This window comes from Coregonus clupeaformis, chromosome 21, assembly GCF_020615455.1.
Source record: "Coregonus clupeaformis isolate EN_2021a chromosome 21, ASM2061545v1, whole genome shotgun sequence".
NCBI lineage: Eukaryota > Metazoa > Chordata > Actinopteri > Salmoniformes > Salmonidae > Coregonus > Coregonus clupeaformis.
Window position 1 is genome coordinate 32621131 of NC_059212.1, and position 22194 is coordinate 32643324.

A 22194-nucleotide genomic window follows, 5' to 3' on the forward strand; every position below is an offset into this window, starting at 1 on the left:
GTTCAGTAAGAAGAATATAATAGAACTTAGCTGAATAAAATAGAAAGGATATTTTTCCCATTCCAGAGTGAAAGTGCGCATATGAAGTGGCTATGTTGAGCGTAAAAGTGATAATTTGAAACTGGTCCTATACACTAGATTTAGAGTTATTTGGCAACTTCAGTTGTGAATGATTCAAACCATAGAATGCCTTCGAGGTCAAAAGATATATGGGCTGCATGATGCGACTATAGGCTATTGATGATTTGAGAAAGTCGCAAAAAAAGCTCAGGCTGCACATGCTGTTCTCTCATCAAGTGATCATATTTTCACCCATCAGACTATTCTCAATTTAATCTAGTCTTTACCAATATGTTAAATTAGTTTAGAATTATCAAATGGGCAGGAACAGGGGCAAGAGAAAAAATACTTGTCATATGTATGCACTACTATAGCGAATGGAGGCCACTTTCCCACTGGTTCGTTTCACTCATGTTTTGTAGGCTACTCCGGTTATTTCACAGCGGGACAGGTGATATTCTGCCCAAACTCTGCCGTGGGCTCTCCAACCCTGTTCCTGCAGCTACCCAGTGCTTAATTTGGGGAACCAAGTGAAATCTGTTCGGGAACATCAATAGTAACATGTTTTCACAACGAAACATATTTCATTAAACTGTTGACAGCCCCTCTCTGTGCACTGGAGAAAGGAATGAAGGAGAGAAGGGAGGAGATGGAAATGAATGGTGGTGAGATATTCTGTAGCTAAAAGGTAATGTGTCAGCCTATTAATTATGAAAAAAAAAAAAAAAACTATTAGTAGGCTATTCAAAATCAAATACAAATTCACTATAATTGTTGGCCAACTCTGAATTTGTTTAATTTAGGCTAGACCAATTATGCACCAAATAAACTCAGCAAAAAAAGAAATGTCCCTTTTATAGGACCCTGTCTTTCAAAGATAATTCGTTAAAATCCAAATAACTTCACAGATCTTCATTGTAAAGGGTTTAAACACTTTTCCATGCTTGTTCAATGAACCATAAACAATTAATGAACATGCGCCTGTGGAACGGTCGTTAAGACACTAACAGCTTACAGACGGTAGGCAATTAAGGTCACAGTTATGAAAACTTAGGACACTAAAGAGGCCTTTCTACTGACTCTGAAAAACACCAAAAGAAAGATGCCCAGGGTCCCTGCTCATCAGCGTGAACGTGCCTTAGACATGCTTCAAGGAGGCATGAGGACTGCAGATGTGGCCAGGGCAATAAATTGCGTACTGTGAGAAGCCTAAGACAGCGCTACAGGGAGACAGGACGGACAGCTGATCGTCCTCACAGTGGCAGACCACGTGTAACAACACCTGCACAGGATCGGTACATCCAAACCTCACACCTGCGGGACAGGTACAGGATGGCAACAACAACTTCCCAAGTTACACCAGGAACGCACACAATCCCTCCATCAGTGCTCAGACTGTCTGCAATAGGCTGAGAGAGAATGGACTGAGGGCTTGTAGGCCTGTTGTAAGGCAGGTCCTCACCAGACTGGCAAAAAGTGTTCTTCACTGACGAGTTGCAGTTTTGTCTCACCAGGGGTGATGGTCGGATTCGTGTTTATCGTCGAAGGAATGAGCGTTACACCGAGGCCTGTACTCTGGAGCAGGATTGATTTGGAGGTGGAGGGTCTGTCATGGTCTGGGGCGGTGAGTCACAGCATCATCGGACTGAGCTTGTTGTCATTGCAGGCAATCTCAACGCTGTACGTTACAGGGAAGACACCCACCTCCTTCATGTGGTACCCTTCCTGCAGGCTCATCCTGACATGACCCTCCAGCATGACAATGCCACCAGCCATACTGCTCATTCTGTGCGTGATTTCCTGCAAGACAGGAATGTCAGTGTTCTGCCATGGCCAGCGAAGAGCCTGGATCTCAATCCCATTGAGCATGTCTGGGACCTGTTGGATCGGAGGGTGAGGGCTAGGGCCATTGCCCCCAGAAATGTCCGGGAACTTGCAGGTGCCTTGGTGGAAGAGTGGGGTAACATCTCACAGCAAGAACAGGCAAATCTGGTACAGTCCATGAGGAGGAGATGCACTGCAGTACTTAATGCAGCTGGTGGTCACACCAGATACTGACTGTTACTTTTGATTTTGACCCCCCCCTTTGTTCAGGGACACATTATTCAATTTCTGTTAGTCACATGTCTGTGGAACTTGTTCAGTTTATGTCTCAGTTGTTGAATCTTATGTTCATACAAATATTTACACATGTTAAGTTTGCTGAAAATAAATGCAGTTGACAGTGAGAGGACGTTTCTTTTTTTGCTGAGTTTATATCTTAAATCTGCATTAAAAAAAAAAAATGTTCTACCATGTGTAATATGTGGTAGGCTATGTATTGTATAACGGCACAATCATTATTTTAATTCAGGTGATTTTTTATTTTTGGGGGGCTTGGGCTCATATACTGTATAGGCCTATGCTATGCATAAGCTCGAACATGCACATGGGTGTTTTGAAGTAATCATAACCTTAGAAAGCACTGTCCATTTTGTTGTGTTAGGCTTTGAAAAAACATCCACAACGACCATGTTCTCCACTCAGTTTCAACCTGTTGTTGAACTTCTTTCTTCAAATTGATCAATCACAGCGAGGTGAGTTTTAAAAGCGCATACTGTTTTGATGATAAGTGTTGTGTGATGTGATTTTCGATGGCATTTGCATTGATGTCAGAGTGGTTAGAGGGACAATCGAGCCCTGAGTACTAGGCCATTAGCGACCTAATGATCTTTTCTTTTTTTCTTTTTTTGCAGACGCTCTTATCCAGAACGACTTACAGTTAGTGAGTGCATACATAATTGTTTTTATTTTTCATACTGGCCCCCCGTGGGAATCAAACCAACAACCCTGGCGTTGCAAACGCCATGCTCTACCAACTGAGCTACATCCCTGCCATCCATTCCCTCCCCTACCCTGGACGACGCTGGGCCAATTGTGCGCCGCCCCATGGGTCTCCCGGTCGCGGACGGCTACGACAGAGCCTGCATTAGCGAGTTGGGTACTACTAACATGTCTAGAGTGCATAAGAGAAAATGACCATGGCTCAAAGGTCACGTAGAATATTACTATGGTCATGACTGCTGGTGTGGCGGTAATATGGTTACTGCAACAGCCCTAGTGGGGAGGTGGAAACCTGAAAACTAGCTGTTATTGGCAGAGAGGTTTGGAACTCTTTTTATTTGTATTGGTGTATCAACTATTTACCACCAAAACTCCATCCCACCAAAACAGGCTGAAATTTCAGGCAGTCTTTTGAAACAGCTCTTACACTAAAAGGGCATTATCATAATTTTCACAATTTCACAGTATTATTCCAACCTCATAGGTGTGGAAATATATAAAAAACACAGGGAAATCACGTTTTTGACTGCACTGGGCCTTTAAGTTGTACCAAATGTATCACACATACTCATCTACATCCCTGACAGGGTAGTTCTGAGCAGCAACAAAAATATAAAAAGCAGTGCTGCTGAGTCACAGCTTTCTAACTTCAGTGATTTCACGTTATTATTACCCAAATGAGTTCTAGCAGGGTGGTACATGTTACCATACATTTGTAAGGCTGTTGTGTCACAGTCAATAATCATTAAGGACAAGTTATTTGGTACACAGCTGGGATGGTAGGCTAAGCCAGTGTAAGAATGTGTCATTACCGTCTTCTGATGGCAGAGTCCAACGTCCATGGAATGTTGGTGGCCCCTAGCACCAGTACCCCATCGTTGTCATTCCCCACCCCTGTAGAAAAATATCTTATTAACATTTCAAAACCAATTTATCTTAATATGACCAAAACACCAATATAGTCTACTATAATCTCCATATTGTTTTCTGGCCCTCACCCTGCATCTGAACCAGAAACTCTGTCTTGATGCGGCGAGCTGCCTCACTCTCGTTCTCACTCCTGGAGCCGCACAGTGAGTCTATCTCATCTATGAAGATGATGGAGGGTTTGTGCTCCCGTGCAAGGGTGAACAAGTTCTTTACCAACCTGGAGAGAAAGGAGCATTGAAAAAACATCAAGGTGATCAGATGCTTTTCCCCAATAGACACGTGGAGCTGGTGTCCCAGACACAGATTAAACCTAAATCCAGGACTAACATTTTTTTGTAGAGAAAATAATCTCTATCGAGTTTGCTTTTTAGTCCAGGACTAGGCTTAATCTTGGCCTAATTTAGAAACATTAAAATTGCATCATTGGATTTATATCTACAAATAATCCCCCATGTTTCCCTGGATTAAGAGTAAAATCTCACTTTTCACTCTCTCCCAGCCACTTGGATACCAGGTCAGAGGAGGAGATGGAGAAGAAGGTGGAGTTGTTTGCCTCTGTGGCCACAGCTTTAGCCAGGTAGGACTTTCCTGTACCAGGAGGACCAAAGAGCAGGATCCCCCTCCATGGCGTTCTTTTACCTGACAGACAGAGACATGTTGTCTTTGGGAGTGGTCGTGAATAACAATGAGGAAGAAATAGGCTAAGTTTCTCATTTTCAAATGAATGAACGGTAATAATCAATTTATTCTATACTATGCAATGTCGTTGGATGGACTCATTTAATTTCAGTAGTTTCCAAAGGCCAAAGAAATTAGCCAATAGTGGAGGTTTCAGCATGTTTTTCATACATTCTGATATGACTTAATCATTAATTCTCTGGAGATCTGAGGCAGTAAGACTGCATTATTATGGAGGGAATGAAACGCACACCTATTTAGGCGAGGTGCTGGTTAACGGAGTAGAACACTTGAAAAATAAAAGGAGAGCTGCACACTCTAGGAGCTCAGATGCAATAATCTAATAACCTAATAACCAACGTTTCGACAGACAAGCTGTCTTCATCATTATACCCTCGTTATTCCGTTATTAAATTATTGCATTTGAGCTCCTAGAGTGTGCGGCTCTCCTTTTCTTTTGCAAGTAAGACTGCTTACCTGTGAAAAGATGTGGGAATTTAATTGGCAAAATAACAGCTTCTTTCAGGGCCTCCTTGGCTCCCTCTAACCCGGCAACATCATTCCACTTGATGTTTGGCTTTTCCATAACGATGGCACCTAAAAAACAAAATCCAGTATGATGGGAACATACAAAAAATTTCACATTAAAGGAAAATGATCAGATACAGTTTACATACACCTTAGCCAAATACATTTAAACTAAGTTTTTCACAATTCATGAAATGTAATCCTAGTAAAAATTCCGTCTTAGGTCAGTTAGGATCACCACTTTATTTTAAGAATGTGAAATGTCAGAATAATAGTAGAAAGAATGATTTATTTCAGCTTTTATTTATTTCATCACATTCCCAGTGGGTCAGAAGTTTACATACACTCAATTAGTATTTGGTAGCTTTGCCTTTAAATTGTTTAACTTGGGTCAAACGTGTCGGGTAGCCTTCCACAAGCTTCCCACAATAAGTTGGGTGAATTTTGGCCCATTCCTCCTGACAGAGCTGGTTTAACTGAGTCAGGTTTGTAGGCCTCCTTGCTCGCACACGCTTTTTCAGTTCTGCCCACAAAGTATCTATAGGATTGAGGTCAGGGCTTTGTGATGACCACTCCAATACCTTGACTTTGCTGTCCTTAAGCCATTTTGCCACAACTTTGGAAGTATGCTTGGGGTCATTGTCCAATTGGAAGACCCATTTGCGACCAAGCTTTAACTTCCTGACTGATGTCTTGAGATGTTGCTTCAATATATCCACATAATTTTCCTTCCTCATGATGCCATCTATTTTGTGAAGTGCACCAGTCCCTCCTGCAGCAAAGCACCCCCACAGCATGAAGCACCCCCGTGCTTCACGGATGGGATGGTGTTCTTCGGCTTGAAAGCCCACCCTTTTTCCTCCAAACATAACGATGGTCATTATGGCCAAACAGATCTATTTTTGTTTCATCAGACCAGAGGACATTTCTCAAAAAGTACGATCTTTGTCCCCATGTGCAGTTGCAAACCGTAGTCTGGCTTTTTTATGGTAGTTTTGGAGCAGTGGCTTCTTCCTTGCTGAGCGGCCTTTCAGGTTATGTCGATATAGGACTCGTTTTACTGTGGATATAGATACTTTTGTACCTGTTTCCTCCAGCATCTTCACAAGGTCCTTTGCTGTTGTTCTGGGATTGATTTGCATGATATCAAGCAAAGAGGCACTGAGTTTGAAGGTAGGCCTTGAAATACATCCACAGGTACACCTCCAATTGACTCAAATGATGTAAATTAGCCTATCAGAAGCTTCTAAAGCCATGACATCATTTTCTGGAATTTTCCAAGCTGTTTAAAGGCACAGTCAACTTAGTGTATGTAAACTTCTGACCCACTGGAATTGTGATACAGTGAATTATAAGTGAAATAATCTGTCTGTAAACAATTGTTGGAAAAATGACTTGTGTCATGCACAAAGTAGATGTCCTAACCGACTTGCCAAAACTATAGTTTGTTAACAAGAAATTTGTGGAGTGGTCGAAAAACGAGTTTTAATTTCTCCAACCTAAGTGTATGTAAACTTCCGACTTCAACTGTACATTCATGTGAAAACCTAATAATAAATGAATTTATTAGACAACTCAACCGGATATGGTAAAAGTAAAGCAAAACTGAGCCAAATAACCTTTGGCATACTATAAAATTGTGACAGAGCGTTGTAATGCAATTCAAAAGTAAACATTTCACACCGTATGTCAGTGATACAACTAACCTGAAAGTTGGTTCTGAAACTTCTTTTTTTCTGGGTCGTCTCCTTCATCGCTCTCATTCCTGCACAATCATAATCCATCTCAATTAAGCTGAAGAGCACAAGAGTGTACAGAACCACAACAGATGTTTTTGATCCAACTAATTACTCTGGACAATAGCCAATCCTCATTGCATGAACAAAGACTGCGCACACACACACCCTTTGTCGTCAGCTTGGGACTCCTTCACAGGCTTGGTGGGAGGAGCCTTCTCTTTCTTCTTCAGGTATTCTTTGAGCGTCTCTGCTCTGTCAAGGTACTCAGCACACTTGGCCCTGATGCTCTGTTTGGCCATGTCACCCTGGGCTTCATCTGGCAGGAGACAAATGCAAGGATTGTATTAAATACTGTCTCAAGTATCTGTTATTATTTAGAAAATAATCACAATTACAGTAATCCCCCCTGGCCTGTGTTAAATGGAAAAATGATGCATTCTGCTAACAAGTAAAAATGGACACTGGACAGAGGACCTTTAGGGTGATAAACAAATCCACACAAATCAATGGACAGAACAACCCAGAGACTATTACAACTCTAAAAGAGGAAAGAGCAGTATGCAAATATCTCATTGTCTTAAAGCATACATTTTACTACGTGTAGGAAGTACTGAACAGCGTGTTGGTATAGACGCAGGGCCTTGTCGTAGTTCTGAGCTTTATCCTCCTGGGCCGCCTTGCTGGCCAGATCTATGGCTTTCTGAAAAACAGGAATGAGAAAGTTATTAAAAAGCAAATACATAAGGAAAGCAACAAATTGAAAGAGGATAAGCTGTAAGATAAGTTTGATCTTGCCAATCAGAATTAATTGACTCTTCAAAGCTATGCAGGGGCACAACTTTCACTAGGGGCGGGGGGGCGACATGTCCCCCCGACATTCTGAAATTGCATTTTTGTCCCCCCCCCCCCAGTTTTATAATTGCACTGCGACACAAAAAGCAGATGGTATGCTTTAGGACCATGCGGGCGCCTCTGAGCAGGCGGGCAGGCTGCGATTTCTAAAGCCAGTGTGGCATGTTTAATTTATTTTCTACCTATGAATTTGGCTCTAGCGTTTGAACGTTTGGCCTATTAGCTATTATGACCCCGTAACTGAAAGGTAAGACTCCCAGGAACATAAATGTGTCTTGTCTCCCTCTACAATGCTCACAAGTCGCACAGGACTTGTTGGAAGGGACTGTGCCAAAACCGCACAGAATGACTGAGGAAATTAATTTAATGCAATTGTGATCTTCTTCCTATGAATTTGGCACTAGCGTTTAATATTATAGTAATACAAGTAATATAATACAGAAAACACTTAGTATTCAGAGGAATGTACTGTAAAGGCCTGTCACATCTGTCTCTTGCTTTCACCATCCCTAAAGAGTGGTTATCAATCAGAGCACTAATAAAAAGGTGCTTGTCAAAGGTGATTGACCAATGTCATCACAAAATGCATCTTCAATTAGGAACCAGGAACTCCTCCTTCCAACCTGGTCTCAGAGCATTTCAAATAATTCTGTACGTACACTACAAGACCAAAAGTATGTGGACACCTGCTCATCGAACATCTCATTCCAAAATCATGGGCATTAATATGGAGTTGGTCCCCCCTTTGCTGCTATAACAGCCTCCACTCTTCTGGGAAGGCTTTCCACTAGATGTTGGAACATTGCTGCGGGGACTTGCTTCCATTCAGTCACAAGAGCATTAGTGAGGTCGGGCACTGATGTTGGGCGATTAGGCCTGGCTCGCAGTCGGCGTTCCAATTCATCCCAAAGGTGTTCAATGGTTTGAGGTCAGGGCTCTGTGCATGCCAGTCAAGTTCTTCTACACCGATCTCGAAAAACTATTTCTGTATGGACCTCGCTTTGTGCATGGGGGCATTGTCATGCTGAAACAGGAAAGGGCCTTCCCCAAACTGTTGCCACAAAGTTGGAAGCACAGAATCATCTAGAATGTCATTGTATGCTGTAGCGTTAAGATTTCCCTTCACTGGAACTAAGGGGCCTAGCCCGAACCATGAAAAACAGCCCCAGACCATTATTCCTTCTCCACCAAACTTTACAGTTGGCACTATGCATTGGAGCAGGTAGTGTTCTCCTGGCATCAGCCAAACCCAGATTAATCCATTGGACTGCCAGATGGTGAAGCGTGATTTATCACTCCAGAGAACGCGTTTCCACTGCTCCAGAGTCAAATGGTGGCGAGCTTTACACCACTCCAGCCGACGCTTGGCATTGCGCATGGTGATTTGGGTTTCCATGGATGCTCAGCCATGGAAACCCATTTCACGAAGCTCCCGACGAACAATTCTCGTGCTGACGTTGCTTCCAGAGGCAGTTTGGAACCCAGTAGTGAGTGTTTGCAACCAAGGACAGATTATTTTTTACGTGCTTCAGCACTCGGCGGTCCCGTTCTGTGAGCTTGTGTGGCCTACCACTTCGCCGGCTAAGCCATTGATGCTCCTAGACATTTCCACTTCACAATAACAACACTTACAGTTGACCGGGGCAGCTCTAGCAGGGCAGAAATGTGACAAACTGACTTGTTGGAAAGGTGGCATCCTGTAACGGTGCCACGTCGAAAGTCACTGAGCTCTTCAATAAGGCCATTCTACTGCCAATGTTTGTCTATGGAGATTGCATGGCTGTGTGATAGATGTTATACACCCGTCAGCAACGTGTGTGGCTGAAATAGATGAATCCACTAATTTGAAGAGGTGTCCACATACTTTTGTTTATATAGTGTAAATCCGAGACGCTCCATTTAGTATGATATGTTACGTTTCGTATGGTATGTATTAATTTGTGGATGTCCATCACACATTTCGTATGATATGTTATTAATTACAATTCGTAATAAATGTTAACAATTTTCAAAATGTACATTATGTTACACATTTTCTAAATGTATGATATGTTACAAATTCTAGCTAGCTGGCTAACGTTAGCTAGGCTAGCGGCTAGGGTTAAGTTTTGGAGTTAGGTTAAAGGGTTATGGTTAGCTAAAAGGATTAAGGTTAGGGTCAGGGGAAGGGTTAGCTAACATGCCAAGTAGTTGCAAAGTTGCTAAAAAGTAGTAAGTAGTTGAAAAGTTGCTAATTAGCTAAAATGCTAAAGTTGTCCGTGATGAGATTCAAACTTGCAGCCTTTGGATTGCTAGACATTTGCGTTATGAAATCATACCAAACTTTACATATCATACTAATTTGATTGTCCAGTATTTACATTTACTATGTTATTTCTAGTCTGAGACCAGGCTGCTCATTCAGATAAAAGGCCTGTGAGCACATAATTTTATCAAATACTGAGGGTATGAAACTAAATGTTGTTCCAGAGCTAAGGTGTTTCAATTAGTGTTTTGAGAGGACCAAATAAAATGTTATAAGGATGTCTTTTTTTAGACTTCCATTTTCCATGTACTCTGAAAAACGTATATGCGGCCAGGAGAGATTGTTATCCACAGTTTTGTTTAGTTTCAAAAGCCACTGCTATCTTGAGCGAACTTCACCAAAAAACTATGAATAGGGACAAGCTTCACAAAATTGCGTGACCAAATCAACTCAAAGACAAGGTTTGAAGCAGGGTTTCCGTTAGGAAAATGTGGTGTCGGATATTTGACCGGCAGCATTTTAATATAACCGGCATTTCAGAAACTTTCCGGACTCACATGCATTGGGTGTGTAACCGGATTAGGACGTCCACCCACGGTGCTCAGTAATGTCAGAAATCACATTTAGATTATGGTTATTCATCTTAACAGAATATGCAACGGCATGCGTCCTTCTTACCAAATTTCAATGCTGACTTTGAAGGATGTTAGAATAACTGCCACATTTACTTTAACTCAGCAAACAAGATTAGTAACAAACTCACTAGCCTATGTCAACCTAACATCCCCCATAGTAGAAAGTGTACCTATTCTCAGTGGTGTAAAGTACTACTTAAGTTGTTTTTTGGGGTATCTGTAGTTTACTATTTATATTTTTGACTACTTTTACTTCAATACATTCCTGAAGAAAATAATGTACTTTTTACTCCATACATTTTCCCTGACACCCAAAAGTACTTTTTGACAGGAAAATTGTCCAATTCACACACTTATCAAGAGAACATGTCTGGTCATCCCTACTGCATCTGATCTGGTGGACTCACTAAACACAAATGCTTCATTTGTAAATTATGTCTGAGTGATGGTGTGCCCCTGGCTAGCCGTAAATTAAAAAAAAACAAGAAAATGATACCGTCTGTTTTGCTTAATATAAGGAATTTGAAATTATACATACTTTTACTTTTGATACTTAAGTACATTTTAGCAATTCCATTTACTTTTGATACTTAAGTATATTTAAAACCAAATACTTTTACTCAAGTAGTATTTTACTGGGTGACTTTCACTTTAGTCATTTTCTATTAAGGTATCTTTACTTTTACTCAAGTATGACAATTGAGTACTTTTTCCACCACTGCCTATTCTATTGGTCAGCATGTTGTTCTGTGCAAGATAGAAAAAGCCTATTTCAAACAGACTCTGGGACAGGTTTTTTTTTTTTTGGGGGGGGGAGCCCAATTGAGACCACTGTCTCAATTGCAATGGTGCCCTGAGGACAAAAATTCCATCAACATAACCAAAATATGAAAACTACAAGACAGCTATAAATACATTACATCAGGTTATTACAACAAGTTATAATAGTCAATTGAAACAATTGCACACTTCAGTAAACTAATTTAACAACGTTTTAAACTGCCCTATGGGCACCAGGGACTGCAGGTGTAATTTGTTTGTAAAGTATTCTATAACTGTGGTGCGTTAAAACTAAAGGCGGATTTACCAAATGTTGTGGAGACAAGAAGGACCTCAAGAGTTAACCAACCCTGCAAATGGGTTTGGTATCTCATATTTTTATATTTCAACAGGGAAGTGAGGTATGTTGGAAGCTTGTGGAGCAGAGTAATTAAGTGATCTACAGGACATTAGTGAGGTCCAGCCAACTTTCTGATACAGGATGCAGTGATGAGTATTAAAACTGTGACCTGTAATAAAGTGAAGGGCGCTGTAGATGGCATCCAATGGTTTAATAGTGGCTGCTGCATTCTGGTAAATGGTGTCACCATAGTCAAGAACTGGCAGGAAAGTTGACTGCATAATCTGCTTCCTGCTGTTCATGTAGAGGCAAGATCTATTTCTAAAAAAGAGGCCCACTTTAAATCTTAGCTTTTTAACTTGCTCATCAGTATGTATTTTTAAACGTTATATCTTTATCAATCCAAATACCCAGATATTTATTAGCGGGAACCAGCTCAATGAGAGAGCCATCCAATGAGTGAATATGTAGGCTATCAGATACATTTTCCCGTGAATTAGAGAACATATTTAGTTAGACGATAGATCCCAAATTCATACAACCAGTAGGCCTAGGCTCCATAAAATAAAAATAAACATAAAAAATAAAAATAATAATATGCCATTTAGCAGACGCTTTTATCCAAAGCGACTTACAGTCATGCGTGCATAAATTTTTTTTTGTGCATGGGGTGGTCCCGGGGATTGAACCCACTACCTTGGCGTTACAAGCGCCGTGCTCTACCAGCTGAGCTACAGAGGACCACAGCAATGAGGCTGATGCAACAAATAAGAAGGTATAGCTTAAAATGTTGATAAACTATTATTTCTTCACATTATAAGCGCAGCAATGCGCACAAGGCAGTAGGCTACGCGTGAATGTTCGTTCCATAATGCAATTAACGGGAAAGCACCATTGTCAAAGCGTACGGCAGAGAGCGATTTCATGTGACAGATGACAACATCCGTTAGAAATTTAGAAAGAGGGGAAATCGAAAGATGCAACAACTAGCACGGGGTTGCTAATATGACTAGGATTGTGCCTTTGGCTACTGGACAATGAACGAAAGTTGATTTGAAAACTAATAGAACATGAGAGAAATAGGCTACTGGTTTCAATGGCATATGGAAGTCTTTATAAAATAATTGCCTCCATGTTTCTATGGTTGGATTTTACTCTGAAGCAAGGTAAGACATGCCTCATAATATGAAGTAAAACGTTAAGATTTCAAACAATTAAGGATATTTTTTCAAAACGCATACTGCCTCCACGTCATTGCAAAGTCAGTGGTGTGTGACGCTCTGAAGCCTGCCTACAGTTGCCTATATGCACTTGAATGGAGAATGGGGAAGCGCGCTTCAATTACCAGTTCAGAAATAAAAATAATTATTTTTAATCATGGCCATCAAAACTGTTTTTAAAACACATTATAATTGTTACGCAATGATTGTGCTTATAAAAGCAATTCACTCCAGCAGCAAGGAATGAACTTGAGAAGCTGTAGCAGCAGCAGCTCTGAAGCTGTCCTGACAGATTTTCCGCTCATAGGCTGTGCCTGTGATAAACTATGAAAATACAGGGGCCAATTTAATTCCACTAACCCGTCAATTGCATTTACATCGCCTAGTATTTCTATCAATTAATAGGCTAAAAAGCATTATATTTTCTATGTGATTTTTCTTCTCCTGGACAATTGGCTGCCGCCAGTTTTACTTTGCTTTTAATTAAAAAATGGGCAAAAAGCTGGCTATTACCTGCTAACAGAAACCCTGGTTTGAAGTTACTTACCTGTGATTTTGCGACAATTTTTTTAGCATGGTGAGCTTGCCCCATCACTTCAATAGTTTTTTGTTGGCTAAAGATAGCTCAAGTCGGCATTGGCTTTTGAAACAAATCTTAACCATGGATGACTGACTGTCTCTCCAGGCCCCATAGATTACTTTCTGGATAAATGACAAAACAGCATCTTAAAAAGGTGAAGATCCTTGCACAATTGGTGGCTGACTAAATACTTTTTGGGGAAATAATAATATAATAATAATAATATGCAATTTAGCAGACGCTTTTATCCAAAGCGACTTACAGTCATGCGTGCATACATTTTTGTGTATGGGTGGTCCCGGGGATCGAACCCACTACCTTGGCGTTACAAGCGCCGTGCTCTACCAGCTGAGCTACAGAGGACCACAGTGGGGGAAAAAAGTATTTAGTCAGCCACCAATTGTGCAAGTTCTCCCACTTAAAAAGATGAGAGAGGCCTGTAATTTTCATCATAGGTACACGTCAACTATGACGGAAAAAAATCCAGAAAATCACATTGTAGGATTTTTAATGTATTTATTTGCAAATTATGGTGGAAAATAAGTATTTGGTCAATAACAAAAAGTTTCTCAATACTTTGTTATATACCCTTTGTTGGCAATGACACAGGTCAAACGTTTTCTGTAAGTCTTCACAAGGTTTTCACACACTGTTGCTGGTATTTTGGCCCATTCCTCCATGCAGATCTCCACTAGAGCAGTGATGTTTTGGGGCTGTCGCTGGGCAACACGGACTTTCAACTCCCTCCAAAGATTTTCTATGGGGTTGAGATCTGGAGACTGGCTAGGCCACTCCAGGACCTTGAAATGCTTCTTACGAAGCCACTCCTTCGTTGCCCGGGCGGTGTGTTTGGGATCATTGTCATGCTGAAAGACCCAGCCACGTTTCATCTTCAATGCCCTTGCTGATGGAAGGAGGTTTTCACTCAAAATCTCACGATACATGGCCCCATTCATTCTTTCCTTTACACGGATCAGTCGTCCTGGTCCCTTTGCAGAAAAACAGCCCCAAAGCATGTTGTTTCCACCCCCATGCTTCACAGTAGGTATGGTGTTCTTTGGATGCAACTCAGCATTCTTTGTCCTCCAAACACGACGAGTTGAGTTTTTACCAAAAAGTTATATTTTGGTTTCATCTGACCATATGACATTCTCCCAATCCTCTTCTGGATCATCCAAATGCACTCTAGCAAACTTCAGACGGGCCTGGACATGTACACAACGGGCCTGGACACACCAACGAGTGGAGGACAGAGGAGCCTCTTAAAGAAGAAGTTCCAGGTCTGTGAGAGCCAGAAATCTCGCTTGTTTGTAGGTGACCAAATACTTATTTTCCACCATAATTTGCAAATAAATTCATTAAAAATCCTACAATGTGATTTTCTGGATTTTTTCCCCCTCAATTTGTCTGTCATAATTGACGTGTACCTATGATGAAAATTACAGGCCTCTCATCTTTTTAAGTGGGAGAACTTGCACAATTGGTGGCTGACTAAATACTTTTTTCCCCCACTGTATGTGTGTGTGTGTATATATATACAGTGGGGGAAAAAAGTATTTAGTCAGCCACCAACTGTGCAAGTTCTCCCACTTAAAAAGATGAGAGAGGCCTGTAATTTTCATCATAGGTACACGTCAACTATGACAGACAAATTGAGAAAAAATAATCCAGAAAATCACATTGTAGGATTTTTTATGAATTTATTTGCAAATTATGGTGGAAAATAAGTATTTGGTCACCTACAAACAAGCAAGATTTCTGGCTCTCACAGACCTGTAACTTCTTCTTTAAGAGGCTCCTCTGTCCTCCACTCGTTACCTGTATTAATGGCACCTGTTTGAACTTGTTATCAGTATAAAAGACACCTGTCCACAACCTCAAACAGTCACACTCCAAACTCCACTATGGCCAAGACCAAAGAGCTGTCAAAGGACACCAGAAACAAAATTGTAGACCTGCACCAGGCTGGGAAGACTGAATCTGCAATAGGTAAGCAGCTTGGTTTGAAGAAATCAACTGTGGGAGCAATTATTAGGAAATGGAAGACATACAAGGCCACTGATAATCTCCCTCGATCTGGGGCTCCACGCAAGATCTCACCCCGTGGGGTCAAAATGATCACAAGAACGGTGAGCAAAAATCCCAGAACCACACGGGGGGACCTAGTGAATGACCTGCAGAGAGCTGGGACCAAAGTAACAAAGCCTACCATCAGTAACACACTACGCCGCCAGGGACACAAATCCTGCAGTGGCAGACGTGTCCCCCTGCTTAAGCCAGTACATGTCCAGGCCCGTCTGAAGTTTGCTAGAGTGCATTTGGATGATCCAGAAGAGGATTGGGAGAATGTCATATGGTCAGATGAAACCAAAATATAACTTTTTGGTAAAAACTCAACTCGTCGTGTTTGGAGGACAAAGTTGCATCCAAAGAACACCATACCTACTGTGAAGCATGGGGGTGGAAACATCATGCTTTGGGGCTGTTTTTCTGCAAAGGGACCAGGATGACTGATCCGTGTAAAGGAAAGAATGAATGGGGCCATGTATCGTGAGATTTTGAGTGAAAACCTTCCATCAGCAAGGGCATTGAAGATGAAACGTGGCTGGGTCTTTCAGCATGACAATGATCCCAAACACACCGCCCGGAAAACGAAGGAGTGGCTTTGTAAGAAGCATTTCAAGGTCCTGGAGTGGCCTAGCCAGTCTCCAGATCTCAACCCCATAGAAAATCTTTGGAGGTTGTTGAAAGTCCGTGTTGCCCAGCGACAACCCCAAAACATCACTGCTCTAGAGGAGATCTGCATGGATGAATGGGCCAAAATACCAGCAACAGTGTGTGAAAACCTTGTGAAGACTTACAGAAAACGTTTGACCTGTGTCATTGCCAACAAAGGGTATATAACAAAGTATTGAGAAACTTTTGTTATTGACCAAATACTTATTTTCCACCATAATTTGCAAATAAATGCATAAAAAAATCCTACAATGTGATTTTCTGGATATTTTTTTCTCATTTTGTCTGTCATAGTTGACGTGTAACTATGATGAAAATTACAGGCCTCTCATCTTTTTAAGTGGGAGAACTTGCACAATTGGTGGCTGACTAAATACTTTTTTTCCCCCACTGTATATATATATTTCAGGAAACTAGGCGTATGTCGCGCATCACTACTTCAGAGAGGCATTTGAATGCGTTTTTTTTTTGGCCTTCTGGAACAATTTTCCTGTGCCTTAATAACAAACTTGTATGCCATCGTAAATATGACTACAATTGTTAAAATTACGAGCCTAGTTGGTTTAGCCACATGAAAAAAGACAGGAACCTTCCCACTAGCCATGATTAGCGGTGATAATGGTTGGGCTGGACATGCTGAGAGATGAGTTCGGATTGGTCTGCCATGCACGTTTCTGTCTATAACATGTGTAGGTAATCCTTTCAAACTTGGCTTTTTTGAAAGATGCTCTCCACTTTCTGGAGGACCAAGTTTTGAAATCAGTGGAATGTCCGATTGAAGCAGAGTATGATAGCTAAGGAGAAGATGGGGGAAATTCTGGTGTTTGATGGCAAATTTGAAGAGGGAGTCGAAAAGAAAACACACAAAAGGCTGTTGTATAAAACACCTGTCTCCGGATAACATCTTCAAACTAAGGGCAACCATGGCATCCGTGACAGAGAGGGAGAAGCGTTCATCCATGTATGTGTGTAAGAGAGTCTAGCTAGCTTCATTTTCAGATATTATACGTTTCTAATTTTGTCAGAAAGTCGTTTTCATTGCAAGTTAAAGCATACTGTTAGCTAGCTAACATTTAGTTGGCTGGTTCGCTAGCTACGGTTACGTGTATGATCTGTGTAGTAATTAAATGTGTATTTCAGAGCTATTTGCATTGCTAGTTATAGCCTAATGTTAGCTAACTAGCTAACATCGAACCTAGTTGGTTAGTTTTAGCTGCCAGCAGATTCATGCATGGTATTAACGTTATGAGTTGTGATTATGGTTCATTGCATAGCTAGCTAGATACATCTAAACAAGACTACCGTTTACAGCTTCTGTATCCTGTGCATGTGACAAATAAACAGATTTTATTTCAAATAGTGTGTGGGATGTGGGTTCGTTTCCCACGGGGGGCCAGTATGAGAAAAATATATAAAAAAATAAACATGTATGCATTCACTAACTGTAAGTCGCTCTGGATAAGAGCGTCTGCTAAATAACTAAAATGTAAATGTAAATGTTTACCAGAGACGGTAATGTGAAGAACAACATGACCTGCACCAAAGTCAAATTAGGATATAACGTTAGGCAAACGAGTGTCCAATTTCTAAAATTCTCCGGTAGAATGCCCTGCTTTTTATTTCGTCACACTCACAAGCGTAAGCTATTTTCTGTAATTAGCTCGCCATTAACTTATAATTATCTTGTTGTGAGTTTATTTTTCCTGTAATTAATACTAATTAGCTCAAGTTAAGACGTTGTCAGCTAACGTTATGTTGGTCATTATTTGAACTGGCTAGCCAGCTAACTTAGCATTAGTTAGGTAACACGCTAGAAACGAACCACAACATTGTTAAAAAAAAGTTACTCCCCCCCCCCCATCTCTAAACCTAAAATTGCACAAAATCTGACTAAGCCAAGAGAGCATTGCTGCAGTTTCACTTCCTACAAACAGTTAGACTGACAGGGAACCAAATAGGCTAATCCAATTAGCTAGCTATCAACAATCAGCTCACGACAGGTTTTATTAGACAGTTAACTAGTCGATTACATTATCATGGTACTTGCTTGTTATTGAAATTTCAGATTGTCTTGGCCTTGCTTGGGGGACACTAGCTCTCGAAAACCCAAGGCAAGGGGTAAATTATTGTACACATTTAAACCAACATGAACATGTCAACTACTGTAGCTAGCTTCTAGGAAACGTTCATGCGATCAAGTTTCAGGTAAAAGCTTACGTTAATCAAACAATTTGAAGTAAGCTAGCTAGTTACGCAGGCTTCAAAGAATTTGAGTGACTAATGTTAATGTTAACTGCTGTTCTGTCCTCAAATTGGCAAGCTCGCAGTAACAAAACATATATTCAGCAGGCTAGCTACCTAACACGCTAGCATAACTTTACCGTAGCCAGATAGCTAGCTAGCTCACATCGACACTGGTATAACGGCAAGTTGAACATTTGATTACCTAGCTAACATAACCAAAAATGAATCACTGTATCTATTGAACGTTAGCAAGCTACACTGGGTCGGTTGATAATTAGCTACAGTACCCAGCTTTCCCAACTTACCTCTAAATTCTTGTTGGCAGCCATAAGGGCTGATTACTTGTCAATAAAATCGTTACGAATATAATTCAGCGTCAAAACAGGCCTTGTATTTGTTAATTATTACAATTACAGGCCGTCAGTCGCTATTTAACTTAAAATCAACTATATTGTTTTCCTTTTTCTGATCGTTGAATAACACTGAAACAAACAAAATCCGCATCATCGGGGCCGTCACTAGTTACCACAGTCGTAAACCCCGCCTATTTCTACAATTTCTTATTTAAATATGATTTAAAACCTAACCGTAAACACAGTGGGGAAGTTGCTGGGTGAAAAGGATGGCGGAAGCGGATGATGAAGTGGATTCTGAATCTAATAGCGGTAGAATCAAGGAGAATTGGAATATTGTCCAAAAGAATGGAAAACTGAGAAAAGTAGTGTAGTGATGAGAATGTCACTAAGTAAATTGTAGGAGAACGGTTTTTAAATGAGGAGCAGTTTATCGAATTACCAATCTTGAGGAATCCATTTGGTGAGTGCTGGGTAGAGTCATGATCTTCAGAGGCGGGCTTGTTTAGATTTTTTGTGCTTCTGATGATCAGAAGAAACGTGTGTTGCGTCTCACCCGATTTGATACATTTGAAGTGTCATGAGTGTCTCTTACGAACATGGCACCCCTCAAGGGGGATATATCTGGTGTCTTGTGGGAAGTCGATGTTGAAGAGTTGAAAAATATTCCTGGAGTGATTGATGCACATCGGATGAATCGTATGGTGAATGAAGAAAAAGTGAAGAGTTCGTTTTTTGATATGGAGGCCCTCCCTACTCAAGTGCAGTTAGAGTATATTAACTACAGAGTCAGAACATTTATAAAGCTTTAGGTCATGTTTCAAGTGTTTGCAGAAGGGAGAAGCCGAGATGTCCAAGTTGTGGAAAAGATTATATCATTGTGTTAGAAAAGTGATGAACATGAGACATGTTGCAATTGTGGTGGGAACCATGAAGCCATGTCTTTCGAATGCCCCACAAGGGTGAAAGAGAATGTGGCCAAAGTCAGGGCTATCCAGAGCATTTCATATGTAGCAGCTGTTAAAATGGTTGAGGGTTTGAATGGTGCACCTGAGGAGTCCATGGTAGTGGATATGCCTTCACTGCAGCCTGCAGGGGTTGCCTTTCACCAGCAGGATCCTGACATTTTAAAGGTTAAGAAGGTGGACTTTGTGGCCTTTATAGCTATGGTGATTAATGGCACTGCCAAGGTGGAGAGAAGGTCCAGGAAGATATAAATCATTGTGGATGTGGTGGAGAGTTTCCTGGGGCTGAAAGATTTCTCAGTGAAGGAGTTACATGGAATATTGTCACAAGCCATACCACCCTCTCAGGCCCTAGAGCATGAGAAGGGAGATATGGAGATTTGGAAGAAGTGGGAGTTTTGTTTTGTCAATGTACTATTTTTATTTGGGTGGATAAGTTAGTTTCCCTATTACATATGGATTTTCTTTTTACCTTGTTTTGGTTTCAACCCGTCCAGTTGGTGGCGGCAATACACCTTTTTGGGTTGTAGTCCGCCATAAAACTCACAGAAGAAGCGTAATCACATTGCAACCTTAAATGAAGACCAAAACCAAATGTTTGTTTGCACGAATTTTCCCCGATATAGCCATTTTGATTTCCGTAGAATGCTCACGCGACCACGAAATGACGTAACTGGTCCTCAGAGATGCATTCAGTTCACTTGAACGTTTGTTACATTGCGCAACGACACGTTTCCACAAAACGTTATTGAACATACTTTGAGGTATGTTTGGTGGGTGTGGCTTGAAGCAGTGAGTTGACAGCGTTCCTTCTTCTTCGATGGGGGTTTAATGGCGGTTGGCATCTAATGTTAATGGTGCATTACCGCCACCAGCTGGACGGGGTATTGAATAAAACAAAAAAAACATTTAGGGAAAGGGGGAAAACGACATCATACAAAATAAAACACGTCAACTAAGAAATCCCATTACACTTTTTCAATCACAGTCCACTCCAAAATACATCCCTACGCCTGTGATTGGGGTACATTCACCGACAGGATTTCTTGCACGGCCTCGGCTGTGAAAACAGGAAGACCCCAAAAACGTTCAGCGGCATTCAATGATTCCAATTTTCTTAGACTTCTCCGCCTGTGCTGTACAGTTTATGACCATTGCAATAAATAATGCAAAGTCCACCTTTTTAACATGTAGCATTTCACTATTCCTCGGTTGATGAGAAACTTTCACTGGTCGTGGTGGCTCTACTACAATTGCTTCTTCCCCGCCACTCGTTCCTTCCCACTTTCTCACCGCCTCCAGATAGGAGACACGCTGGACACTCCTTACCCTTGCCACTTCATTCTCCTTCACCCTAACAGGGCACTCCAAGAATTCAGTCGCATGTTCACCTCCACAGTTGCAACATTTCCCGTCATCTGGCATACGATATTCTTCCCTTCTGCACACACTTGGCACATGACCAAATATTTTACATTCATGACACTGAAGGGGCTTGTACACAAAAGCTCTTTTACAGGGTATGTCATGAATCCAAACTTTATATGAGAAGGGAGACTCTTCATCAAAGAACAGTAGCATGTATGAAGTGAATGTATTTTCTCCGTCCACCATACAGGTCAGTCGACGTGCATCAACCACTCCATCGAGGTCTTTGGGCCCCGTGTAGCTCAGTTGGTAGAGCATGGCGTTTGCAACGCCAGGGTTGTGGGTTCGATTCCCACGGGGGGCCAGTATGAAACATGTATGCACTCACTAACTGTAAGTCGCTCTGGATAAGAGCGTCTGCTAAATGACAAAAAAATGTCTTCAGTTATATCCTCTGCCTTTATTTATTACGTCACCCCAGAAATTACACCCTTGATAGGCGCCCTGCTACAAAAATTCATGCAGGAAACATTCACTCCGATATCTTTTTGAGTCTTAAAACATGCTTCTTCCGCTCCGCAGACACACAAAAAAAATCAAGATAAGACCACTTCTTGTGACTCTCACCGACTCCACACTTTCCTCCAACACATTCCAGATTTTCCTGGAGACAAACGGATTTCCCAAGTAGCATTGTTCCAAAACCCTGACTCCGACAAAAAAACGAGTCTAGTGGTTTCCTATTTTCCAACATAGCTTAACTTCTCGTTTCCCTTTTTCTTCGCCACTATAACCCACTCATTCTCACTTCCTGTACTATTAGCTTCACTCGACTAACTAGCAGTTTCAAACAAAACCTCAGTTTCCGCCATCTTCCGGCCTATCCAATTCTCTGACAGCGTTCCCCAACTCTTCCCCGTTTTTCAAGGTCGTTCAGTACAGCACCGTTTCCGTTCAATTGAACGTCCCAGAACGTAAAAACGTACTTAACGCAGTCCTGTTACCACAGCCACGAAGTCATAATTATGGCTAAACCCCACCTATTTCTAACATTTCTCTTCTTAACATCTGATTATAAACCTAACCGTAACCACACTGCTAATCTTATGCCTAACCCT

General features: G+C 41.2%; 1 protein-coding gene across 3 annotated transcripts in view; it reads right to left on the bottom strand.

Annotated features, from left to right (window-relative positions):
- The window catches only part of LOC121535294 (vacuolar protein sorting-associated protein 4B), a 28915-nt gene that overhangs the window by 2975 nt on the left and 3746 nt on the right, over nucleotides 1-22194 (bottom strand). The window contains exons 1-8 of one of the 3 annotated variants that reach the window (XM_041842203.1): nucleotides 19186-19263; nucleotides 7347-7458; nucleotides 6924-7074; nucleotides 6726-6784; nucleotides 4969-5088; nucleotides 4296-4452; nucleotides 3882-4030; nucleotides 3696-3777 (exon numbers count right to left, since the gene is read on the bottom strand). In XM_041842203.1, the coding sequence (XP_041698137.1) occupies nucleotides 3696-3777; nucleotides 3882-4030; nucleotides 4296-4452; nucleotides 4969-5088; nucleotides 6726-6784; nucleotides 6924-7074; nucleotides 7347-7458; nucleotides 19186-19227 (872 nt within the window). In that variant the 5' untranslated portion in view covers nucleotides 19228-19263. Of the gene's footprint in view, nucleotides 1-3695; nucleotides 3778-3881; nucleotides 4031-4295; nucleotides 4453-4968; nucleotides 5089-6725; nucleotides 6785-6923; nucleotides 7075-7346; nucleotides 7459-18695; nucleotides 18991-19185; nucleotides 19264-22194 lie in introns of those variants that run through there. The other 2 variants (XM_041842204.2, XM_041842202.2) reach the window with 2 other exon arrangements.